This window comes from Lepidochelys olivacea (assembly GCF_965140295.1).
Source record: "Lepidochelys olivacea isolate rLepOli2 genome assembly, chromosome: 3".
In the NCBI taxonomy this organism is placed as follows: Eukaryota; Metazoa; Chordata; order Testudines; family Cheloniidae; genus Lepidochelys; species Lepidochelys olivacea.
In genome coordinates, this window is record NC_140413.1 from 2756281 (window position 1) to 2778398 (window position 22118).

At 46.5% G+C, this 22118-nt stretch overlaps 1 protein-coding gene across 1 annotated transcript in view; it reads right to left on the bottom strand.

Annotated features, from left to right (window-relative positions):
• The window catches only part of ASXL2 (ASXL transcriptional regulator 2), a 243012-nt gene that overhangs the window by 115670 nt on the left and 105224 nt on the right, over positions 1-22118 (bottom strand). Inside the window, exons 3-4 of the mRNA XM_084624546.1 lie at positions 20717-20825; positions 14450-14609 (exon numbers count right to left, since the gene is read on the bottom strand). Of these exons, the coding sequence (XP_084480672.1) occupies positions 14450-14609; positions 20717-20825 (269 nt within the window). The remainder of the gene's footprint in view (positions 1-14449; positions 14610-20716; positions 20826-22118) is intronic.

The window sequence follows — 22118 nt, forward strand, 5'->3', positions numbered from 1 at the left end:
GTGCTTACCATGCCTGCCTGCAAACCAAAATCTGCTGCCCAGTGCTCTGCCACATGCTGTACCTTACTGGCAGGCTCTTTTAAATCACAAAATTTGGCCGAGAACCTCAGGGAATGTATTTACTCCTGTGAATTGTTTCATTCATTGCAACAGTTAACCTTTTGTTTTCAACAATGTATGCTTTGCCTTGCAGCTGCAACATTTTCTCTGGGTGCTTTCCTCCACTCCAGCACAAAGGCTGTCCCAGATTAGAAGGCGAAAAAAGAGGACAAGGGAAGACGTTCTGTGATTTGATGCATTCCTCTGAGGCTGACAGGGCCCAGCTGCATGCATGGAGGCTCACACTCTCAGAGAGCATGCACGTCGACCAAGAGGGCAGGAAAGCAAGCAGGGAAGAAGAGCATAACACGTAAGAGGAGATGTTGTGGCTTATGGGGGAGCAAACAGACATGTTGAGGCATCTGGTTGAGGTGCAGGAAAGGCAGCTAGACTTTAGAGTCCCGCTGCACCCAATGATGAACCAGCTGCCCTCCTCCCCAAGTTCCATATCCTCCTCTCCCAGACGTCCTAGAATGCGGTGGGGAGGGGGGGTTCGTGAGGAGGAGGTGAGAGAGGAAGCTCCGTTATCCCTTGAACTCAACACCAGGGGATAGTTCATGGAGCAGAAAGTGGTCATTCCCACAGCTTTGATTGCTAGACAGTGCAGTTGTAATAAGCTATGTGTCCCTACCCCTCCCTCCCTGTGTTATCAGGCCCTTACCTGGTTATCACTATTCATTGCTGTCTCTGTTCAGTGTTTGTTAGCATAATAAAAATGCATGAATTGAGTACAAGAGGCTCTTTATTCACTGTGCACACTGTGGTTGGTGGGTGTTTAGTTCACAGGGCAGTATATATGAAGAAGGGGGCAGGCTGGTAAGGAACACACAGAACTGTCACATCAGTGTTGGATCATTAATGAAACTGGTTTTCAAAGGCTCTTGGAGCATGCCTCGATGCGCTCTTCTTATTGCCCTGGTGTCTGGTTGCTCATAATTGGCAGCCAGGAGATCTGCCTCAACCCCCCCACTCCACCCCTTACTTTCACAGAAATTATGCAGAACACAGTAAGCAGCAGCAACAATAGGAGGTCTTTCGCTGAGGTCTAACCTAGTGAGTAAACTCCACCAGCGCTCCTTTAGACATCCAAAGGAACAGTCTACCACCATTCTGCACTTGCTCGGCCTATGGTTGAACTGCTCCTTACAGCTGTCCAGGTTGCCTGTATATGGCTTTATGAGCCACGGGAGCAAGGGGTAGGCTGTATCTCCCAGGATAACTATTGGCATTTCAACATCACCAACGGTAATTTTCTAGTCTGGGAAGAAAGTTCCTTCTTGCAGCTTTCTGAAGAGACTGGAGTTCCTAAAGATGCATGCGTCATGTACCTTTCCCGACCATCCAACGTTGATGTCGGTGAAACATCCCTTGTAATCCACCTGTGCTTGCAGCACCATTGAAAAGTGCCCCTTTCGGTTTATGTACTGGCTGCCAAGGTGGTCCGGTCCCAAGATAGGGATATGCATTCCGTCCATCACCCCTTCACAGTTAGGGAACCCCATTGCAGCAAAGCCATCCACTATGACCTGCATATTTCCCAGAGTCACTACCCTTGCTAGCAGAAGCTCACTGATTGCCTTGGCTACTTGGATCACAGCAGCCCCCACAGTAGATTTGCCTACTCTGAATTGATTCCCGACTGACCGCTAGCAGTCAGGCATTGCAAACTTCCAGAGGGCTATCGCCACTCGCTTCTCAACTGTCAGGACAGGTCTCATTTTGGTATTTCTGTGCTTCAGGGCTGGGGAAAGCAATTAGCAAAGTTTCATGAAAGTGGCCTTACTCATTCGAAAATTATGCAGCCACTGCTCCTCATCCCATACCTACATCATGATGCAGTCCCACCAGTCCGTGCTTGTTTCCCAGGCCCAGAAGCGATGTTCCACTGTGTCAACAAGCCTGGCTGCCACTGTCAGTATGTGCGAATTGCTCCATTCCAGAACAGCTATTTGCATGGCATCGCATTCTTCTGCGTTGCTGCTCCTGGCTAAGCTCTGCAAATACCGCAGGATGATGTACGGGTGTTTGTGATGCTCACAACAACAACGTACAGCTGAGCGGGGTCCATGCTTGCTATGCTATGGCATCTGCACAAGTAACCCAGGCGTAGGCACGAAAATGATTGTTTGCCGTTGCTTTCAGCGAGGGAGAGAGGAGCCAAGTGCATCATGGGAGGCTGACGATATGTACCCAAAACACTTCACAAAAATGTTTTTGTCCCATCAGGCATTGGGAGCCTAACCCAGAATTCCAATTGGCAGCAGGAACTGTGGGATAACTGCCCACAGTGCATCGCTCCGTGAGTCAATGCTACCCATGGTAGTGGGGATGCGCTCCGCCGATGGAATGTGCATAGTGGGGACATACACCATCTATTTTGTAAAATCGGAGGCTACAGGTCCATTTTAATAAATTCAACCTAATTTCATAGCGTAGAAAAGCCCTTGGGCTGACCCAGTATGGCCATTCTTACGTTTGCTTTATAAATTTTCCCATCACCACTTTAGTCTGCAGATGCTGGACTCTTTTGGAGCGGGAAGGGAGCGTCACAGTAGAAGAATACGGTTTGCAGTCTGGTGAAGATGCTGCAGTTTGTCATCATCCAATTTCTTTTTGTTAAATCTTCTTACACTGAACGAACTCCCAGCTGCATTGCTGTGATTGTGTGCATTCACTGAGAAGAAAATTGCTCCATGGTCGAGCACACAAACTACAAAGGGGACTGGGCAAGACATTGGTGTCCAGGCCCACCCCGTACATCCATTCCTGGGCTGCAGAGAGATGGGTGGGGGTGGGGGTGTAGGGAAATGTTAATAAGACTCTATGGGATCAGGTCACTGTCTGATTTTCTCGCAACATCTGAGCTCGCCCCCCCAACCCCACCCCAGACGGGACTGACAGTATCAATGGCTAAGCCCAGGAGGAGGGAGGGCCCCCCAAAAGACAACAAGGCCCCAAACACTTCTACTACAGGGAACTGTTGTCCAACACAGCCCTCTTTCACACCCACACACGCACAGGGAGAGTCTCCAATGCCTTTAGCCAACACGCTACCTGGCCACTCCATTCGGCCCACCTGCCTGGCTGAACTTAACCACTCCCTTACCCACCCAATGGCCCTCCTCCCTGATTGACAGTGTGCCCAGCCAACATCCCCAGGCATCACTGTACCCAGCCACATCCCCTGGGACCTGTTCCTCTGGCTGACACCATACCCAGCTACCCCACACCACCCCAGGGTCCATTCCCCTGGCTGACACAGTACTGAGTCACCCCCCTCGGTCCCACTCTGCTGGCTGACACCATACCGAGCCCCACACTCCCTCAAGACTCTCTCCCCCGGCTGACACCAAACCCTGTCATGCCCACCAGCAGTGGTGAGCTGGAGCCGGTTCGCACTGGTTCGCTAGAACTGGTTGTTGAATTTAGAAGCCCTTTTAAAACTGGTTGTCCCTCGCGGAACAACCGGTTCTAAAAGGGTTTCTAAATTTAACCAACCAAAAGTGGTGCCTTAGGCACCGACTCCACGGGTGCTCCAGCTCTGGAACACCCAAGGGGAATATTTGATGGGTGCAGAGCACCCACCAGCAGCTCCCTGCCCCACGCCAGCTCACCTCACCTCCGCTCTGCCACCATCTCCTCTCTGAACGCGCCGCCGTGCTCTGCTTCTCTGCCCCCCTCCCCGGCTTCCCGTGAATCAGCTGTTCGCGCAGGAAGCCGGGGTGGGCTGAGAAGCAAGCGGTGGCTTCCCGCTCAGGCCCAGGGAGGCAGAGCGGAGGTGAGGTGGGGGGGGGGGGCGGAGCGGGGCACGAGGAGGGCCGCACGCGCCGCAGCAGGTAACCCGGGGGGGCGCAGGGGAACCGCTCCCCGCCCCAGCTCACCTCCGCCACCCTCAGCTTAAGTGGGAAGCTCTGGCCTGCTTCTCAGACCTCCCCAGCTTCCCGCCGAACAGCAGATTTGTGGGAAGCTGGGGGGGGGGGGGAAGCGGAGCGGGGCTGTGGGTTCAGGGGAGGAGGCGGAGAGGAGGTGAGCTGGAGCCAGGTGCGGGGAGCTGCCTGTGGGTGCTCTGCACCCACCAAATTTTCCCCATGGGTGCTCCAATCCCAGAGCACCCAGGGAGTCAGCGCCTAAGGCGCCACTTTTGCTGTGATCAGTGGGGGAGCGGCCGCTCCCACTGCTCCCCCCCAGCTACTCTCCCCTGCCCCTAGGAGCCAGAGGGACCTGCTGGATGCTTCCTGGGAGCTGCCCCAGGTAAGCACCGCTGGGACTCCCCACCTCGCCCCCCGGCAGGTGCCTCTGCAGTGGCCCACGAGACCCTCCTGTCCGGTTCTGGGGGCAGTCAGGGGACAGGGGAGGGGGGTGGATGGGGCAGGAGTCCCGTGAGGTGGGGGTGGGCAACAACCCCTTCGTGGGGTGAGGAGGGAACCAGTTATTAATATTTTGGCAGCTTATCACTGCCCACCAGGGCCTATACCTCTGGCTGATACCGTACCATGCCCCTTTCTCCCGCCGACAGGATTTACTCTTCTGCTGACAGTGTACCCTGCCCACACATACATGGTGCGGTCCATTCCCCCAGCTGGCACTGGCCAAGAACACAAGAGCAGCCCCAGCAGAATAAGGAAGATCCAGTCCTCCCCCAGTTTATAAATCAGGAGCTCCTGGCACCACACATTGAGGACAAAGCATGGAAGCCTGAGTGCCAGTGGGGAACACAAGGGGGAGGGATGAGCCTATTTGAGCAGGAGTGGGCCAGCCCAAGGGAACAAGAGGCATCCTAGAGGCAGGATCACCTGTGCCAAGACAACATAGGGGTAGGCACAGGTCAGACAGACAATCAGGCTAGGTTCCAGCTGCCTCAGAACAGAGCAACAGGTTTCGACTCCCCCGGAGTCTCTTTGCAGAGATCAAAGCACTTCTGCAAGGGGCCATGGGAGGCAATCGGGAAGCAGCACAGTTTGAGATGTGTGGTATACAAAAGATTGCTGCACAGTCACATGTACGCACAGTTTACAGGGAATGCTGCTTGTTCCCTTTTTTGCTTCTTTATACGTATTAAGGCCTGAGAGGTTTCCTGCCTACACACTGCCAAAAATAAAGTGTGCTGTAGCGTAATGTACCTTAACATCATAGGGTTGGAAGGAGCCGCAAGGGTCATCTAGTCTAACCCCCTGCCAAGATAGGGGATGTGTTGTGTCGAAACCATCCAAGACAGATGGCTATCCAGTCTCTTTTTGAAAATCTTCAGTGAAAGATTCCATGACTTCTGTAGGTAGTTTATTCCATTGTCCTACTGTTCTTACAGTTAGGACTTTTTCCTGAGATTTAATCTAAATCTGCTATGTTGTAGTTTGAACTCATTGCCTCTTGTTCTGCCCTATGTGGCAAAAGAGAACAACTTTTCTCTGGTTTGGGATGATTTGTTCTTGGTAAAGCCATGCTGGCTGCTAGCGATCACCCCTTTGTCCTCCAGGTGTTTGCACATAGAATGTTTTATACATGGCTCTAGTCACTTCCCAGCTATTGAAGCCAGGCTGACTGGTTTACAGTTCCCAGCTCCTCCTTTCCCCCCTTTTTAAAGATGGCCACTATGTTAGCTCTTCTTCAGTCTTCCAGGACCTCGCCTGTCATCCATGAGTTTGCAAATATTATTCCCAGTAGTGCTGCGATTTCTTCAGCTAATTCCTTCAGCACCCCAGCTGAATAGCAGCAGGCCCTGCTGACTTGTATTCATTCAAATGAGCAGAAGATCTGACATGTTCTTCACTTAACCCGAATTGCATCTCTTCCCTTTTGTTGTCTATGGTAACTTCATTAGCTGTCTGGTCACTTTATTTTGTGTGTGAAGACTGAAGCAAAGTAAGTATTGAGCAGTTCTGCCCTCTTATCTTCCATTACCAGTTCACATTCTCCATTGAGCAGCAGGCCCACACCATCCCTGATCTTTCTTTTTTGTCTGACATATTTGGAGAACCCCTTCTTGTTGTGTCTAACATTTCTTGCCAGTTGTAATTCATTCCTTGCCTTAGCTTTCCTGACTTTGTCCCAACATGTTCATGCATTTCCCATGTATACATCCTTAGTGACATGCCCCTCCTTCCATTCTCTCTATGGATCCCTTTTGGTTTTTAGATAGCTAAAAAGCTCCTGGTGCAGACATATTGGTCTCCTGTGCTTCTTATCTTTCCTCTGCATCAGAGTAACTTGATAGTGAGCCTCTAATATTATATCCTTTTGCCCCCTTCGACTCCTTTTCTTCCTAATTGGTCTTTCCATGGGATCTTGCCTACTATTTCTCCTTTCCATAGGATCCTGAATTCTATCAGATCATGATCACTTCCTCCCAAGTTCCTGGAGGAAGTGATCATGATCGGATAGAATCCTGGAGAGCTAATGAAATAGGCACACCACAAGAGAGTGAAAGTTGAGCAGTTGAGAGAAGGGATTTTAGTCAAACCTCATCTGCACACAGAAGGTGAACTGGTTTAACAGCCCTTACCTCTTGTCCCTTAATTGAAGGAGTAACCATCCACAGCCTGCAAGACAGGTCTTCCAGAAACACCAGGAAAGACTACAGTTGACCTTGCTGTTGTCTCAGAGGCAGGTTCTCAGTCTGGGAGCTTTGACCACCCTGTTCTTTCCATATTGCTAAATAGCAAGAGAGATCCACAGCGGTCTAGACATGTTAAAGGCTGTAATGGGATATAAAAGGTTGAGAACCTTGCTCTAGGGGTTGACAACAAGCAGGAAAAAGCTTTAAAGGAAACCCCACTCATACTTTTAGGCTTTCTTTATCCATCAGAAAGAAACAAGAGGGGGCACAAGCCCAATTTAAGAAAGAAATACTTAGCAGGTCACCTTTTACATTACCAACCTGTTTGAATTCAACAAGTCAGACGTCTGAAGCTTGATGGACATTGATAAAGAAAATTAACATATGGAAAGGTCAGATATGGAGTATAACAAAAGCTATGCAGAAACAGAGTTTGCAATATAATCTTGCAAGAGTCAGTTATACACCATGCCCTTCAGTGAGAATTGAAATACCCTTGAGAATCCTAGCATGAAGTCCTGGTCACCTCTTTACTTAGTCTTGCCTTTCTGTTTATTCAGTACTTACCCCAACTAGCTGATTATCATTTCCACATTTTATCTTCTAGCCAGGGTATGGTTAACACAGGACTTCATGGATGACACCAGGGCTACCTTGATTTATCAGAAAAGGGGTGATGAAAGCTGCAGCTTCTTCTAACCCCATCTGTGTACACACACAGTAGGGGGACAGTCTAGATTGCCACATGTCAGGTCACCCTTGATCTATGTAATTGAATCCTGAAGTTGCTTCTGAATTGCCATTCTGGCAGGATGAAGCAATACAACTGTATACCAGAAGCAAACTCTCATCTCCAACACAGTTACCTAGATAATGGAGCTAGCTTGACACCTTTATTTCTAAGACACAGATTTAGTCACCTCTCTGTTAGAGGTACCATGCTTTACAAAGGGAGGGCAAGCTTTTACCAGCTGCTGGCTTGCTTTGCTACTCTTTATCATGATTCCCATGCCTCTTTTTTCAAAAAACAAAACACAGAAAACAAACAAACCCAACAATCCTTCGAACACAGATACTCAGAACAATTTACATGAGAACTGGGTTAGAGCAGAATGCTACGGGTAAAGGGAAAAGGCAGATGACCCTTACACATGCACACTCTCCATAGCTCTTTTTGGCTCTGATCTGGAGTTCAACTATCAAGGGGGTGGAAAGGAGAAAATGAAAGAAGGAAAATAAAATGCACCCTCAATTCCCTCAAAAAAACAAACAAACAAAAAACCACTGTCCCTCAATCAGACCCCAGAAATGCACCAACATGCAATGCCTGACAGTCACACTCGGCCTCCCCCTGGAGGCTGCAGACCTCAGCTCTTCTTCGGATGCTAGTCTCCTTTGCTTTGTTCACACTAGTGGTAGCAATGGTGGGAACCCACCTGTAAACAGGTCTCCAGGAAGCTATGTAATCACTGCATTGTATAGAGCCATTCTGGAGAATGTTCGTTTACATGGTGCCTAAAATACCAGCATCTGCCTGGAGCCCTGTTTAGACTTGGGCTCCCACCCCAGTGCTGCCATCGTTGGAGCTAAACTTGTGGTCGCCATTTTTTTAAATTTTAGGAGAAGTTTCTTATGGTAGACACAGCACCTTTAGCTGGCAACTAAGTCTTCTGGAGTGACAGAACTGCAACGTTATTGGAGAGATGCAAGAAGAGATTCAATGAGCTGTCAGTGGGAACGAAGCAGTAAGCAGGTCTGTGAAACACAGGAATTGAAAATGCAGGACAAACTGGTCTTTTCTGACCCAGGCATGGACCAGGAACCCATGGCGCAAGGAGCTCTATAAACACAGAACAAAAAGACGGTCCCTGCCCCAGAACGCTTACAATCTAAGAGACAAGAGACAACAGATGGACATAGAAAGACAAGGGAGTATAGATGAACAACCAGACAGCGTTGGTCAGTATGGTAGGAAGTGGTCTCAGCATAGCAGCAGCCTAGCCATTGTCACTTTTTTTTTTTCTTTAAACTTGCATCACAGCAAAGGAGAGTTTTGAGAAAAGATCTGAAAGTGGATAAAGAGGTAACTCTGTGGATGTGTAAGGGGAGCATCTCCCCAAGCATGATGGAGCAGCATGCAAGAAAGCATGAAAATGCTTGTTTGTGAAATTAACACACGGGCAATGGAGACTTGCATATCTACTGATTTGAAGTGAGCCCATTGACAGCTCGATAGCGAACAAGAGATGACAGGTAGGCTGGGGATTGACTGTAAGGTCCTTGAAAGTGAATATAAGCAGCTTCTGTTTGATGCAATAGAGAAGGGGAAGCCAGTGGAGGGATTCAAAGAGAGGGGTGACATGGTCAAAGCAACACATTTATACAGTATAGGAACTAGCTCACTGATTTGATTCCTCTCCACCCCTCCGCCCCCACATATAGAGAGCTACTTGGGCCCAATCTACAAGGAGTATCTAACACATGCAGTATACAAGCTATGCAGAGATGAAGTTGAAGTTCTTAGGGTAGCATTATTTCAAACTAATTGTTGTAGGAGCTGCTGTGTTTAAATGCAGAGATTTACCAAGAGGTACATGAAGTTCAGACAGCTCTGGAACAAGTGGCTTTAGAACAAAGTTGTTAAAATACATGAATAAAATTATATTAAAAATACTCAAAAAGAAAAGGAGTACTTGTGGCACCTTAAAGCTCATGCTCAAATAAATTGGTTAGTCTCTAAGGTGCCACAAGTCCTCCTTTTCTTTTTGCGAATACAGACTAACACGGCTGTTACTCTGAAACCTGTCATTAAAAATACTCTTAACATACTCATGGGTTTGGCTGTTAAAACCACAGCATGGCTAAAATGGGAGATTTTTGTAGCAGACAGTACGTATCTACAGAACAGAGTAAACCATTTCATAACATTCTAGTTCTGCAAATTATATCAGGGCCAGGGGGAAATATGAAGCTCCTTTGTACTAAAACTGTAGAGATCACACTTCTGTTTTATTATGATTGTAAAATACCCATTGCCTTAGATACTCTCCATCTTCTTGACTGCTTTCTAGCCACATCCAGTGCCTAGAAGCATTTCAAAGTACAGCTATGATTTTGCGGTCATAGGCTGCAGCATAAACTATTCTTCATAGCTTGCTTCTAGCTCATGGTACTTTTCTTCAGCTCAGATTTTGGGTTACAACAGAAAGTGTTAGTGCAACCAGATCAAAAAGTTTAATTTGTGCAAACTGGCATCCTGTGATTGGAATTTGGCTGCTGTTACCTTTCTTAAGACCATAACAGGCCAGATCCAGATAAAAGCTAGGAAGAATAATAGTTACCATAGAGCTGGTGGTAACATAAAGAGGATATAAAGTCTAGCTCTAATTTGCACTTGGAAGATGCAAGACAGCGTAAGATATAATCTTGTGTGTACCACTAGGAACTGGTTCCATTCATCCTGGTCATCTAAGGAATCCTCTCAAGGGATGACTGGTGTTATGGGGTAAAGGAAAAATGAGCATGGAATTTATCTTACTCAAGGAAAGATGAGAAGTCATTTGCATCTGTTTCAACGTTCTTGGGACAATGAATGTTGACGGCGGCCTTAGCATCTGAGTTAAAGCACAATCTATTTTTAGACTGGAAGTGTGGGAAGTTTAGGATCTGATTTTCAGAGGTGATGGGAAAAGGTATCATCTCAGTCCCATTCATACCAGGAGCCAAATAAATCCTGTATTCTCTACCTGTCAGTAGATGTAGCTGGGTTCCTCTGAGGGAAATGAAGTAGCAGAAATGCTGAGCGCCCTCTTCTGAGTAAATTCAGAGGGAACAAGTCACCAGCTACTTCATACTGGGCGTTTGAGTCAGTCACACCGAATCAAACCAGCCAGTAGTCCATTCAGTCTCATCTCCTGCCTGTGTCAGTGACAACACCCAGATGCTTCAGAGGAAGGTGCAAAATCCCTGTGTTGTACAACTAAGGGAAAGTTTAATACGGGAAAGTTTCTTGCCAAACCCAAGCAATTAGATTTCATGCTTCAGAGTGTGAACTAAGTGTTGTCTTTTATCATTGGCCTCCCAGTGCCGCAGTATACCCAGGCTGAAGAAACATTACATTAGGTAGCAAAATTGCTCCTCCCTTGAAGCAAGGATTTGATTTCTTAAAATAGAGGTTTTATTTGAGTCTTGGTAACCTTATTCTGGGTACTAAACTTAGCTTCCTTGTTTAAGATTCTTGTATTTTTAAGGCCAGTAGAGACCATTTAATCATTTAGTCCAGGGGTGGGCAAATTTTTTGGCCTGAGAGCCACATTGGGTTTCCGAAATTGTATGGAGAGCCTGTTAGGGGAGGCTGTGCCTCCCCAAACGGCCAGGCGTGGCCCAGCCCCTGACCCCTATCTGACCCCCCCATGCTTCTCGCCCCCTGATGGCCCCCCGGGACCCCTGCCCCATCCACCCCCCTCCCCTTGCTCCCTGTCCCCTGACCACCCTGGACCTCTCACCCCTGACTGCCCCCCCATCCAACCCCTCCTCTCATTCCTCACTGCCCCCCCAGACTCCTGCCCCATCCAACCACCCTTTCTCCCTGTGCCCTGACTGCCCCTGGAACCCCTGCCCCTCACTGCCCCCCCAAGACCCTGCCCCCATTCAACCCCCCCTCCTTCCTGACTGCCCCCCTGAGACCTCTGCCTCCATTCAACCCTCGTTCCCTGCCCTCTGACCGCCCCCGACCCCATCCACCACCCGAACTCCCCCGCCCTGTATCCAACCCCCCCTGTTCCCTGCCCCCTTACTGCGCCGCCCAGAGCGCCAGGACAGGCAGGAGCTCGCAGCCGCGCCGCCCAGAGCGCCAGGACAGGCAGGCGCTCGCAGCCGCACCGCCCAGAGCATGGCATCAGCGGCGCAGTGAGCTGAAGCTGTGGGGGAGGGGGAACAGCAGGGGAGGGGCCAGGGGCTAGCCTCCCGGGCCAGGAGCTCAGGGGCCAGGCAGGAGGGTCCCGCGGGCCATAGTTTGCCCACCTGTGATCTACTCCGACCTCCTGTACAAACACAGACCATTAAAATCCATCCAGTTATCCCTGTATTATGCCCAATAACTGGTGTCCCATTTCATCCCAGGCAGTGTTTGGGGTTCAGATGGAGCCAGTAGAGGTGGCAATGTTATCTGGATCCCTCTCTCTGGCCCGGTCTGGTCAGGACATCCCTCAGGATTAGGATGAAGAAGGTCTGGGGTCGCAGAAAATGGTGGGTGTGGCAACCATGATGGTGAAGCTTGCTCCAGTAGCCTCCGTCTATTCTTCCATATTCCCCCCCACCCACCACCCTGAAATGTCTTTCTTTTAAGACCCAGAAAGGAAGTGATGGGTGGAATAGCCCATCCCTGCATTATATTTTTGTTCCCCCATTAGGCCTAATATCCAACACATCAATTCTGGTTCATTGATTTCTGGTTCCATATCTTTTGTTTCTAAGAAACATGGTTGCAACATTGTCCTTGAGGTATATTAACATGGCCTTTTCTGCTTCTCTGTATGGTTTTCTTGCACCTGTTTATAACATTTATTACTGAAAACTTTTTCCATTAACATTTGTTATATGTTGCTGTAATCATCTTATGAACTTTTATATACTTTTTACAATTGAGCTCACAATTAGGGTAAATCTGTAGGCCCAATTATCACAACAAACACACACTCCTTACCATGGCTATGCTGCAATGAAGTTATGCTCCTTATTCCTCATTAGAGCCACTGGCCACAGAACTGCATTTTCTGGAATGAACCAAGTCCCATGGCACTTAATACACCAAAATCAATAAAGACATAACCCCTTTGCTGAAGATCCAGACAATACCTCTCAAAATGATTCAACAGCAGATAAAAAAACAGCTAGCAAAGAAAGATCAGCCATTGCATTTACACTGAAACTAGTTACTGTAGTTCTTCCACAAACTGGTTTGCTTCAGTTCACTTTTGCTGACCCATTTCTTTCTAAGAATATGTAAGGCACATGTTTCAGCACATCCACGCTTGAGACAACATTGCATGTGAAACAAGTAGTCTGGGACTAAGACTGGAAAAACTTTTATGAAAGGAACAGAATGCAGGTATGGCACAGTGCATTCAGTGTCTAGAATGTAATCACATGTGGTAGGATGAGAAAAGAATATTGTAAAAAAAGGTTGCATAACACGGGCATGAAAAAAGAAAAAGGAAAGAGGGGGAAATGGTGTGTCAGATATGAACAGCAAATGGAACCCAAAAACTCTATTTAAAAAGACAGATGAAAAGCTATCTTTCAAAAACAATCCTTACCTATGTTACTAACACCTCCTTTCTTAATTAAAATTGAATTAAAAAAACAGTATTGTTATCTTTCTGCATTTCACTTCACTTGGACAAAGAATATTGAGAGGCAGCATTATTTGGGGAAATAGCACAGACTCAAGAGTAACACATGGTCCACACTACTAAGCAGGACCAGCTTGCCTAAACAGGCTAGGCAGGTGGGTAGTTGTGATCAGAACGCTGATTGCCGGAGAACTGCACGCCCAGATCGTCTGAACTAAAAAATTCTATTATTTTTGTTACCCCGTCCTACCCTTCCATCCCCCCACCTCACATTTTTAGATGCAGGCTCTTTGGGGAACGAGTATCATTTACCAAATGCTTGTCCGGTGCTTAGCACACTGGAGCCTCAGCCTGGATGAGAGCTCTAGACACGACCACAATATATAGTCTCTGCTGCTTATGATTCCATAGCATGGCATATTTCAGTTCACAGAAGGAGCTGCAATGGCGCCATGAAGTGGAGAAAACATCAGGTTTAGGAGAAAACAGATGGTAAAACATGATATTTCCTCCACTTACCTTCATTGAGCCATTGTAGCGGCTCTTGACAGTGGAAACAGGAATTGCTTGTGATATCACCAGCAGCATTGGACTCCAATGACTTTGCTGGGAGAAAAAATGACAGTCAAGGGACAATTAAGTTTTCTTTAATTTGTGTGTAATTACTGACAAGGTACATAAATCAATTTTCAACAAAACATTGAACACGTAATAAATTAGGCAATGTCCAAGCTTTAAATAGGGTCCAGTATCATGGGACATGGCAAGACAGAAAAACACTGCCCATGGGTGCTGGAACTAGGGGCACGGGGGGTGCTGCTGCACCCCCTGGATGGAAGAGGATTCCATCATAACACAGAGTTCATGGTTTGGTTCAATGGCTCTCAGCACCCCATCACTATAAAAATTGTTCCAGCACCCCTAACATTACAGCAGGGCCAGTCCAAATGCTTTTTGGACAGGTAAGCAGGACAATTTTCAGCCCCAGATTTTCAACACCACCACTACTCACCGGCATTACCACCGCTCACCAGCAGCTGGAATTCCCCGTCTCACCCAGTGAGGCTGGAATTTAAAGGCATTGTCTTCCTGCATGCAGGGGATAGGGGAGGAAGGTTGGTGTCTGCTTGCACTGGGGAGGATGTATATCTGCTGTGGCCTGGGCTTGTAGCTTAACATACTAGCCTGTGACTCAGACAGAGCTCCCAAACACAAACTGCTACATGCAGATGCCTTTCCAGGAAATGCTATCTTGAGCATGGTGCAACATGAAGGAAACATTCCTTCATCTGGTGAGCTCAGACATGAACCAGATAGGGGGAAGCATGCTTTTCATGCAGTTTTTCTTTAGCAAGCAACAGGTGATCTGTACCAGTCTCAGTGCTTTTTGCAGACACTTTTAGGCCTAACACATGGCAAAGTCACTTCTGAAGGGGCAAATTACCTTTCCTTTTCCATCTGCTTTTCTTCCTGTCTTTGTTACTGCCACCATCACTGCTACTCCTGCTGCTGCTACTGTTCTCCGAGCTGTGAGAGTCTGACTGCGCGTCACTGCTCTCTTCTGAGCCGTCAGACAGCTCTTTTAATCCGTCTGGAACATCCTTCTGCAAATGAAAGAAAATCAGGTGGAGTCAATGTGACCTACTCCAATTCCATGAAAAAATGTACGGGAAACCAAAAGAACCTCAAAGGAAAAGAGTTTCAGTATTATTTACTAAGCACTGACAATGGTTTCTTCTATGCAGCAGAGTGACGTCAGAGACAATCCGCTTCTCTGGCTTCTCACACCCCCACCTGGCCCTGTAACAGCTCATACAAAACGCTGCCACTAAACTCCTCTGTCTTGCCTGTCACTCATCCGGCCATCCCTTTATATTTTTCTGTCACCACATTCAATTGCTCTGCCTTCCTTACATACCTGTCACTCTCTCATTCCAACATCCCCACCTGCCACCTTGCTCACCGACACCACTAACCTTAACTATTTATTACCTTCCCTTCTGCAGATGTAAGCCCCTCTTGAACAAGTTCTCTATGGGTTGTATTCCTGCTCCCTAACCACTATGTCTGGCCTTAGATTGTGAACTTCCCTGGGAAAGGGGCCATTTCTTGTCTGTTTGAAAGCACCTAGCCCAGGATAATAAATCTTCCTCCACCACCCAACCGCAACAAACAAACCACACAATATAATCATTCTATTATTTATATAACATCAAAAGTGTGCAAAGTGCTTTACAAACAACTTGGAAGAGGACATTATCCCTTCCCCTGATGAACTTAGAATCCAAAGAGATTACTGAAGAAGTGGAAGCTTATGCCCAAATAAATCTGTTAGTCTTTTAGATGCCACCGGACTCCTTGTTGTTTTTGTGGAAACAGACTAACACAGCTACCCCCTCATACTTGACACCAAAAGGAGAATAGCGGATGAGCCATAAAAAGTAATTGATTAAGATGGGGAATTTAGCACAATTCTTTCACATTTTTTCCAGGGGAGAGGGGACCATTTTGCATGGGACTATTTTTTAAAATCCATATTCCTACCTATCCAGATGTCAATTCCCATATCCAAACACTGATGCCAGCCTTCATTGCCCACTTCAATTTTTAAACAACCACCTTTCATGTAGTCTCCCAGGCTGCCTCTTACACTTGGCAGAAGCTCCTCATAAATATCCACAAAGCCTTTGTCCTCCTTTAAATCCCTCCTCAAAACTCTCTTTTGCAGTGATGCCTATTAAAAAAAACTTTACAATAGTTTGGGCAGCTGGTGTGCTAAGACCATGGCTCATCAGACTGTCCAGTATGGTCTCATTGTTTCCTTGTGCTTCCCCATCTGTTTGAAGGACAAACTAGGGTTTCTAAGCTTCATAGCAGGAGTGTGTTTTAAGTTGAAAGCCTAACTGCCTGGATAAGGGAGAATGTGCCTTTATTGAAGAGGACCTAGGGCCTGATCCAAAGCCCACTGAAGTCAATGGAAAGAGTCCAACTGACTTCAGTGGGCTTTGGATCAAGTCCATAATGACCAGTAATATACGGACATAGTTTGACGCAGAAGTGGACCTGGCAGCTCTCTAAGTCCCTTGTAAAAACAAATGTCAAATTCACTGAATTATTACAGTCTGCGCATGTGTGGGCGCATCTGTGTTTTTGTGCTGAAAGCTCAGAATGACAGCCTTGCAGACCAAAGTCCTGTCTCCCCACACAACTGTTATAGCACAGGCAGTGAAAGTTCCACGCATAGACTGCCCTTTAGTGATGACCATATATATATTTTGGCCTGAATTACCACAAGGATGCTAGTTAGTTCCAACAGGTTTCATGGTGTGGATTTTTATTATTGTTAACATCTTTTTGCAACATTTTTCCTGTAATTGTCTGTCATAAATATAAAGGGACGGGTAACAACCTTTATGTATGCAGTAACATCAAATCCCTCTTGGCCAGAGGTACAGAATCACTTACCCGTAGGGGGTTAATCAGTTCCAAAGATGGACTGGCTAGTGGTCACGTTGGACAGCACTTGAGTCTTGAACCAACCTCTCACCAGCCAGTTGTCCAGGTGTGGACCTTCTGGTTTCCTCAAGACCACCACCACTGCCATACGCTTTGTGAAAAGATGTAGAGGTGCAGGCAGGACTGAAAAATGGTAGTTGGGTTGGTTGACCGAAACACGGAGAAATTTCCTGTCGCTCTGACATATTGCCTCATGAAAATATGTACTCTAAGTCGAGGGCAGGGTCCTGGTCACCAGAATCCAAGGAGTGGCTAATGAAAGTCAGAGTGACCAGGAAAACTATTTTCTTTAGGCATTTGTTCAACTTTTACAGATCTAGTATGGGTCAGATCTTTTACTTCTGGGATGAGCAAGCAGCGAGTGTAAAAACCAAAAGCCAGGATGGTTTGTTGGGCCTCCTAAGGGAGACCAGATGGCTGGAGTCACAAACATCTGCACATCATAATGGCCGATACCCCAGCACTAACTGCAGAATCACAACATCCAAATCCACTTTCAGTGAGGTCCAGGCCACTAATTTTCTCTCATCCACCGTAGTGAGGAACTATCCATCCTTAAGCTTCAAGATACTGTCCCAGAGGTTAAAGTCATAGCAACCCAGCAATGCCTGCTGATTAGCAATCCTGAACTGCAGTCCAGCTGCTGAATAACGTTTTCTGCCAAACAGATAGTGCTTCATTGCATCCTTTGCTTTCTGAGTAAGATGCTTGCTTATGCTTGCTTGCAGCTGAAACCACCAATGACCACCAACAGGGGAGGGGGTGTAAAAATGTTCAGATTCCTGTAAGGGGAGAGCAGACCTTTCTGCTGGGGGGAGGGAGGAGGAGGCATTAGGGAAGATGGAGTTTGCCACAGCACTTTGGTGGGCTCTTGGATAGCCTTATTAATTGGGAGTGCCAAACGTTAAGATGTCGACAAGTCTGTGGGACCTCTCTCAAACCTTATCCACCTGACTATCCCAGGCAGAAGCCACCCTCTTTAAGAGGTTCTGATGGGCTCTATAATCTTCAGATGGCAGTAAGGAGCCCTCCACTACCACTGCCTTGTTGAGTAATGAAGAGGAGGAAGCCAAAGCTGGCTGTGGTGAGGCCTCCTCTGGTTCTTCCAAGGGGAGATTCATCAGAGCAATTTCCTCTTACTCAGTATCAAGCCATGTATCAGGAGTTTCCTGCTGAGATGGCTTTTGATGCCTACTTAAGGAAGTAGAGCAAGAAGGTTTCGGAGACTATCTGGAGGCAGGGGGAAAACCCCAATGGTTCCAAAATGGCCATTGGTAAGGCCCTGGAGCCCAATTTCTTCCAGGCCATGGATCTCTACTTGCTGGCCACCACAGAGCCTCCAGTCACAGGAGAGTTGTGAGCTATGTGATGTAGCTGTGACAAGTATTAGCTGACCTCCAAATCTGACCAAATATGTGTGGTTTGGGGGTGGGGGTAGGGGGAAACACCTGTTCCTGTCTGAATCATAGAATATCAGGATTGGTAGGGACCTCAGGAGGTCATCTAGTTCAACCCCCTGCTCAAAGCAGGACCAATCCCCAACTAAGTCTGTGCCAGGTATTGGTGTTGCTAGTCTGGAGAAGATGGTATCGAAGAGATCATCACTGGTTTCCCTCTGGACAGCACCATACGATGAGGTTCTCAGGTGTCCAGAGGAGCCCACAGTACTGAACGCTGAAATGAAGAAGCCAGGAAATATTTATTAGCAGTTAACCGTACCACTGGATTCTTGATCCCTAGTACAACCAGTACCAAGAGATTTAGCAAATCATATGCCATAGCATAAACTTCCAGAGTTGACGGCACCAGGATAGTACCTTGCTGCTGAGTCGACAAGGACAGCACTGTTGAACTAGATGGTTCTGCTTCAGGGTCTGGTCTCAACAGGACCTGTTCTCAGGTCCCACCTGAGTAGATTATTGCCTTGGGAATGCCATGGCCTTGAGTGCACTCCATCATCTTTTTCAGCATGCTTGCTGGACTTAGGTGCCTGGGAACTTGATTGCCCAGATACTGAGTCCTTTGAAGCTATGTTCTGGGTGCCTCTTCCTCATTCTCAGGGAGAGTGACTTGCATTGGGGTTCCACCAAAACAAGAGGAGCCTTCCTGCACCTGCTCCAAGCAGAAAAGCTCCGAGGATGGGAGCAGGGATGACCATCAGAAGAAATTTAAGTCTGGTCTCCTTGTCTTTTTTGATTCTTTGTTTAAAGACCCTGAAGCAGCAACTGGACTGAGGTTGCTCACTCATATCAGATTCTTGCAGGACTCGCAGGTCTTGAGCCTGGTGACTGAGGCATGCCGCAGCACCAAAACCAGTACCAAAGGGAATCAAAGAGCACAGAAAAACCTCACTTTATTAAAGAAAACTTAATACTATTGCTTACTTAACGCACACTATGACTAAACTTGAGCACCACCTATATACAGACAGAGGGGAACCTTGCAGTAGCTAACAACGCTCCAACAACGGTCACAACCAGTACGAAGGAGTGGGGTGGGAGAGGCTCTTTCCTTTATACCATATGCAGTGGCATGAGACAGCAGAGGGCACATGTGCCACCCTGATGGGTACCGCTGAGGACAAAAATCTCCAACAGTGCACTGGGTGTGCACATACTGAAATGGAATGGACATGTGCAATCACCTGAATAAGAACTAACTATTCCTAAACTAACATTAATATTTACAAAACAATAGAACAGCTAAAAGAGATGCATCAAGATGCGGACACCGTGCAGCCCTGTCTCACCGTTACGGATAACAGGAAGGAAGTGAGTAGCAGTTGGGCTGCTCTGCCCTTCATGCCTTTGGTACAGGAGCACAAGAACATGTGTGGCTGCCAAAAGATTCTGATCTTAAGCGCATGCGTGCCAAGAATAGTGTTTATTATAGAAATATCTAGATTTAGACAAGCACCAGAAGAACTTTTAGTTTACATACATTGATGTCTACTTCTCCTTTTTCAATTTGTTATACATTGCTTTTTTAATTCTAATTGCTGCCTTCACTGTCCCTGCTAGCATGATGGGCTCTTAGCTAAAGTTGTCCTTTTTCTTGAACGTGTAATTGAGACTTTCGGGCCATCTAATAAACTCTTCTTTAATTCCTCCCAACTCTCAATTACATATTTCTGTTAAAATTTTTCCTCCTGATCAATTTTGCTCATAATTTTCCTCAGCTGTAGGAAACTTGCCATTTTAAAGGCACCAAGTACATATAAATGGTAAGTTTATATATATTATATAATTATATATGTATTCTTGGTGGTCCTCTCCTGTGTTTGCCTATACTGAAGATAAATCAGGTCACGATCACTGGTCTCTAGGTAACCACCTGCTTCCAGTCCAATGATCAGTTCATCCTTACCTGCCATAATGATGTCCAAAATAGAGTTACTTCATGCTGAATGCAATATATTCTGTGTTTAGAATATTATCTGTAATTTTTAAAAACTCTACTGACGATTTACTAATGGATGCCTGAGACCTCCAGCATATTTCCCCCAAACTCAAGTCCATACATTACACACAGGTGCCATTCTCTGGTTACATATAGGTGATTAAACAAAGGGAGTGAGTTTTCACATTTAATCTATGGAAAAATCTATAGCGGTGCCAGAGGCTGGTTAATTCAGTAGTGTTATTGGAAAACAAGATTTCAAATAAAGATTTTAATAGTTTACAAATTAGACTGATTCCAAATAAAATAATCCTAGGGTTCCCTTTTTAATAAGTTCCCCAGCTGGGGGACTGGATGGTTTGAGTCAATTGGTAATGGAAGAAGGAATTCTTCAGCCTAGGTACAAATCCAGATTAATGGTGACAAAGTTATCACTTGATGGCTAATAAATGGGCTACATTCAGTGAATGTGTCAGCCTTGTTCCTAGGGAACAGGAATTGATATCAGCAAATTAACATCACCATTAGCAAGAGTTGGCACCCCTTATTTTCAGTCTCAGCAGAGAGGTGAAGGACTGCTAAGGCATGAAGAGTAAACATCCTTCTCATTTGGAGATGGTCCCTCAACATCAGGTTTGAGGCACACTGGGGAAGCTTCTATTGCAATTGCTTATGCTGTTGAAGATCATTGGATGAGGAGCATTTCACTCTTCAGGGCTATCAATCCACCACTTATTAAAATGGCTAAAAGTTCACTAAAGATTTTAAAGAGAGTTCTTCCAGCTGAGACACTTACCTTCAGTGTGTACACTCCCATTCTCCCTGGGACCTTATAGAAAATGCCCTCTTCCCCTCGGGAGTTTGTATGCAGCATAGCATTCAGACATGCAAGAGGAGAAGTCCCACTGAAAACAAAAGCACAGGATTAGCCTCTAACGTTGAAGGAACACTACTAAAGATGATGTTTACTTGGTCAATATTAGTCCCATTAGTCATTTGCTGAGAAACAGGAGTGAGACACTAATGGTCTCTCACTGCCTTTAACAGTCAAACTGTAAAGCATGCAGAGGTGGAGTGAATCCAGCCCCAGCGGGGAGAGGAGCTGAAGTTGCTATGTCCAAGCAATGTTAGGACCAATTCAATATGCACTTGTCCCAGTCCAGGGGGAAAGATTCCTGCCAAATTTAACATCTCAGACCCTCTCTTCAAATCCTGAGCTAATGAAGTAAATATACCCATGGACGGCTTTGTTTTTAAACACCCTAATTTATTAATATCCTTCACCTTCAAACAGTGAAATTAGAAAATCTGTAGGAGAAAGTAGTACAAAGTCTAGTTAGATGCAGAGAGCGAGAGAGAAAGAACTTAGAATCATAGAATATCAGGGTTGGAAGGGACCTCAAGAGGTCATCTAGTCCAACCCCGTGCTCAAAGCAGGACCAATCCCCAATTTTTCGCCCAGATCCCTAAGTGGCCCCCTTGAGGATTGAACTCACAGCCCTGGGTTTAGCAGGCCAATGCTCAAACTTAATCTGCTCCTGTTCAGTTTTCCTTGAGTTGGGAGCAGAGGAGAGACACTGGCTTGCTATATTGTAGTGGAGCCAAAAATGGGAGACAAATAGCTACAATAACCTCAACTGGGGCTTTTGTGGGGTTAGCAGAGGAGAGAAGGTGGGCATAAGGCTGAAACTCGGGTGGGAGGCTAGCTTCAGAGCAGTCAAACTTAGTTTCAAAAACAGATAAATATTCAGATCACTATTAGGAATTTATTCTTGGATTTGCTGTGAGCTGTATGCTATGTGGAAAAATGCCAGGTGGAGAAATACCAAAAGCTGTACGTGTGTGTGTATAATTATGCACTGTAATGAAATAAGAGATGAGGGATAAAGAAGGGAGAGGAACTATGAAACGTTGCCCACCAAGAAAACTAGTATATGGTGTTTGGATCCTTAATTCTGGGCCACTAGAACTGAAACAGGGAGACCCATATGGGTGCTTTTCCCCTGCTAATGCTGCTTTTTCCCCTGTGCAATTTACACGTCATACTATTCTAAGTTTGCAGGCAGAAAAGTTGGGTGGATAGGGCATGAGACAAGGAGTCAAGTGACCTGGCTTCTATTCCCAAAGCTACCACAGATTAGGCATGTGAGCTCAGGTAGGTCACTTATCTTTTCTGTAAAATAGAGATGATACTTACC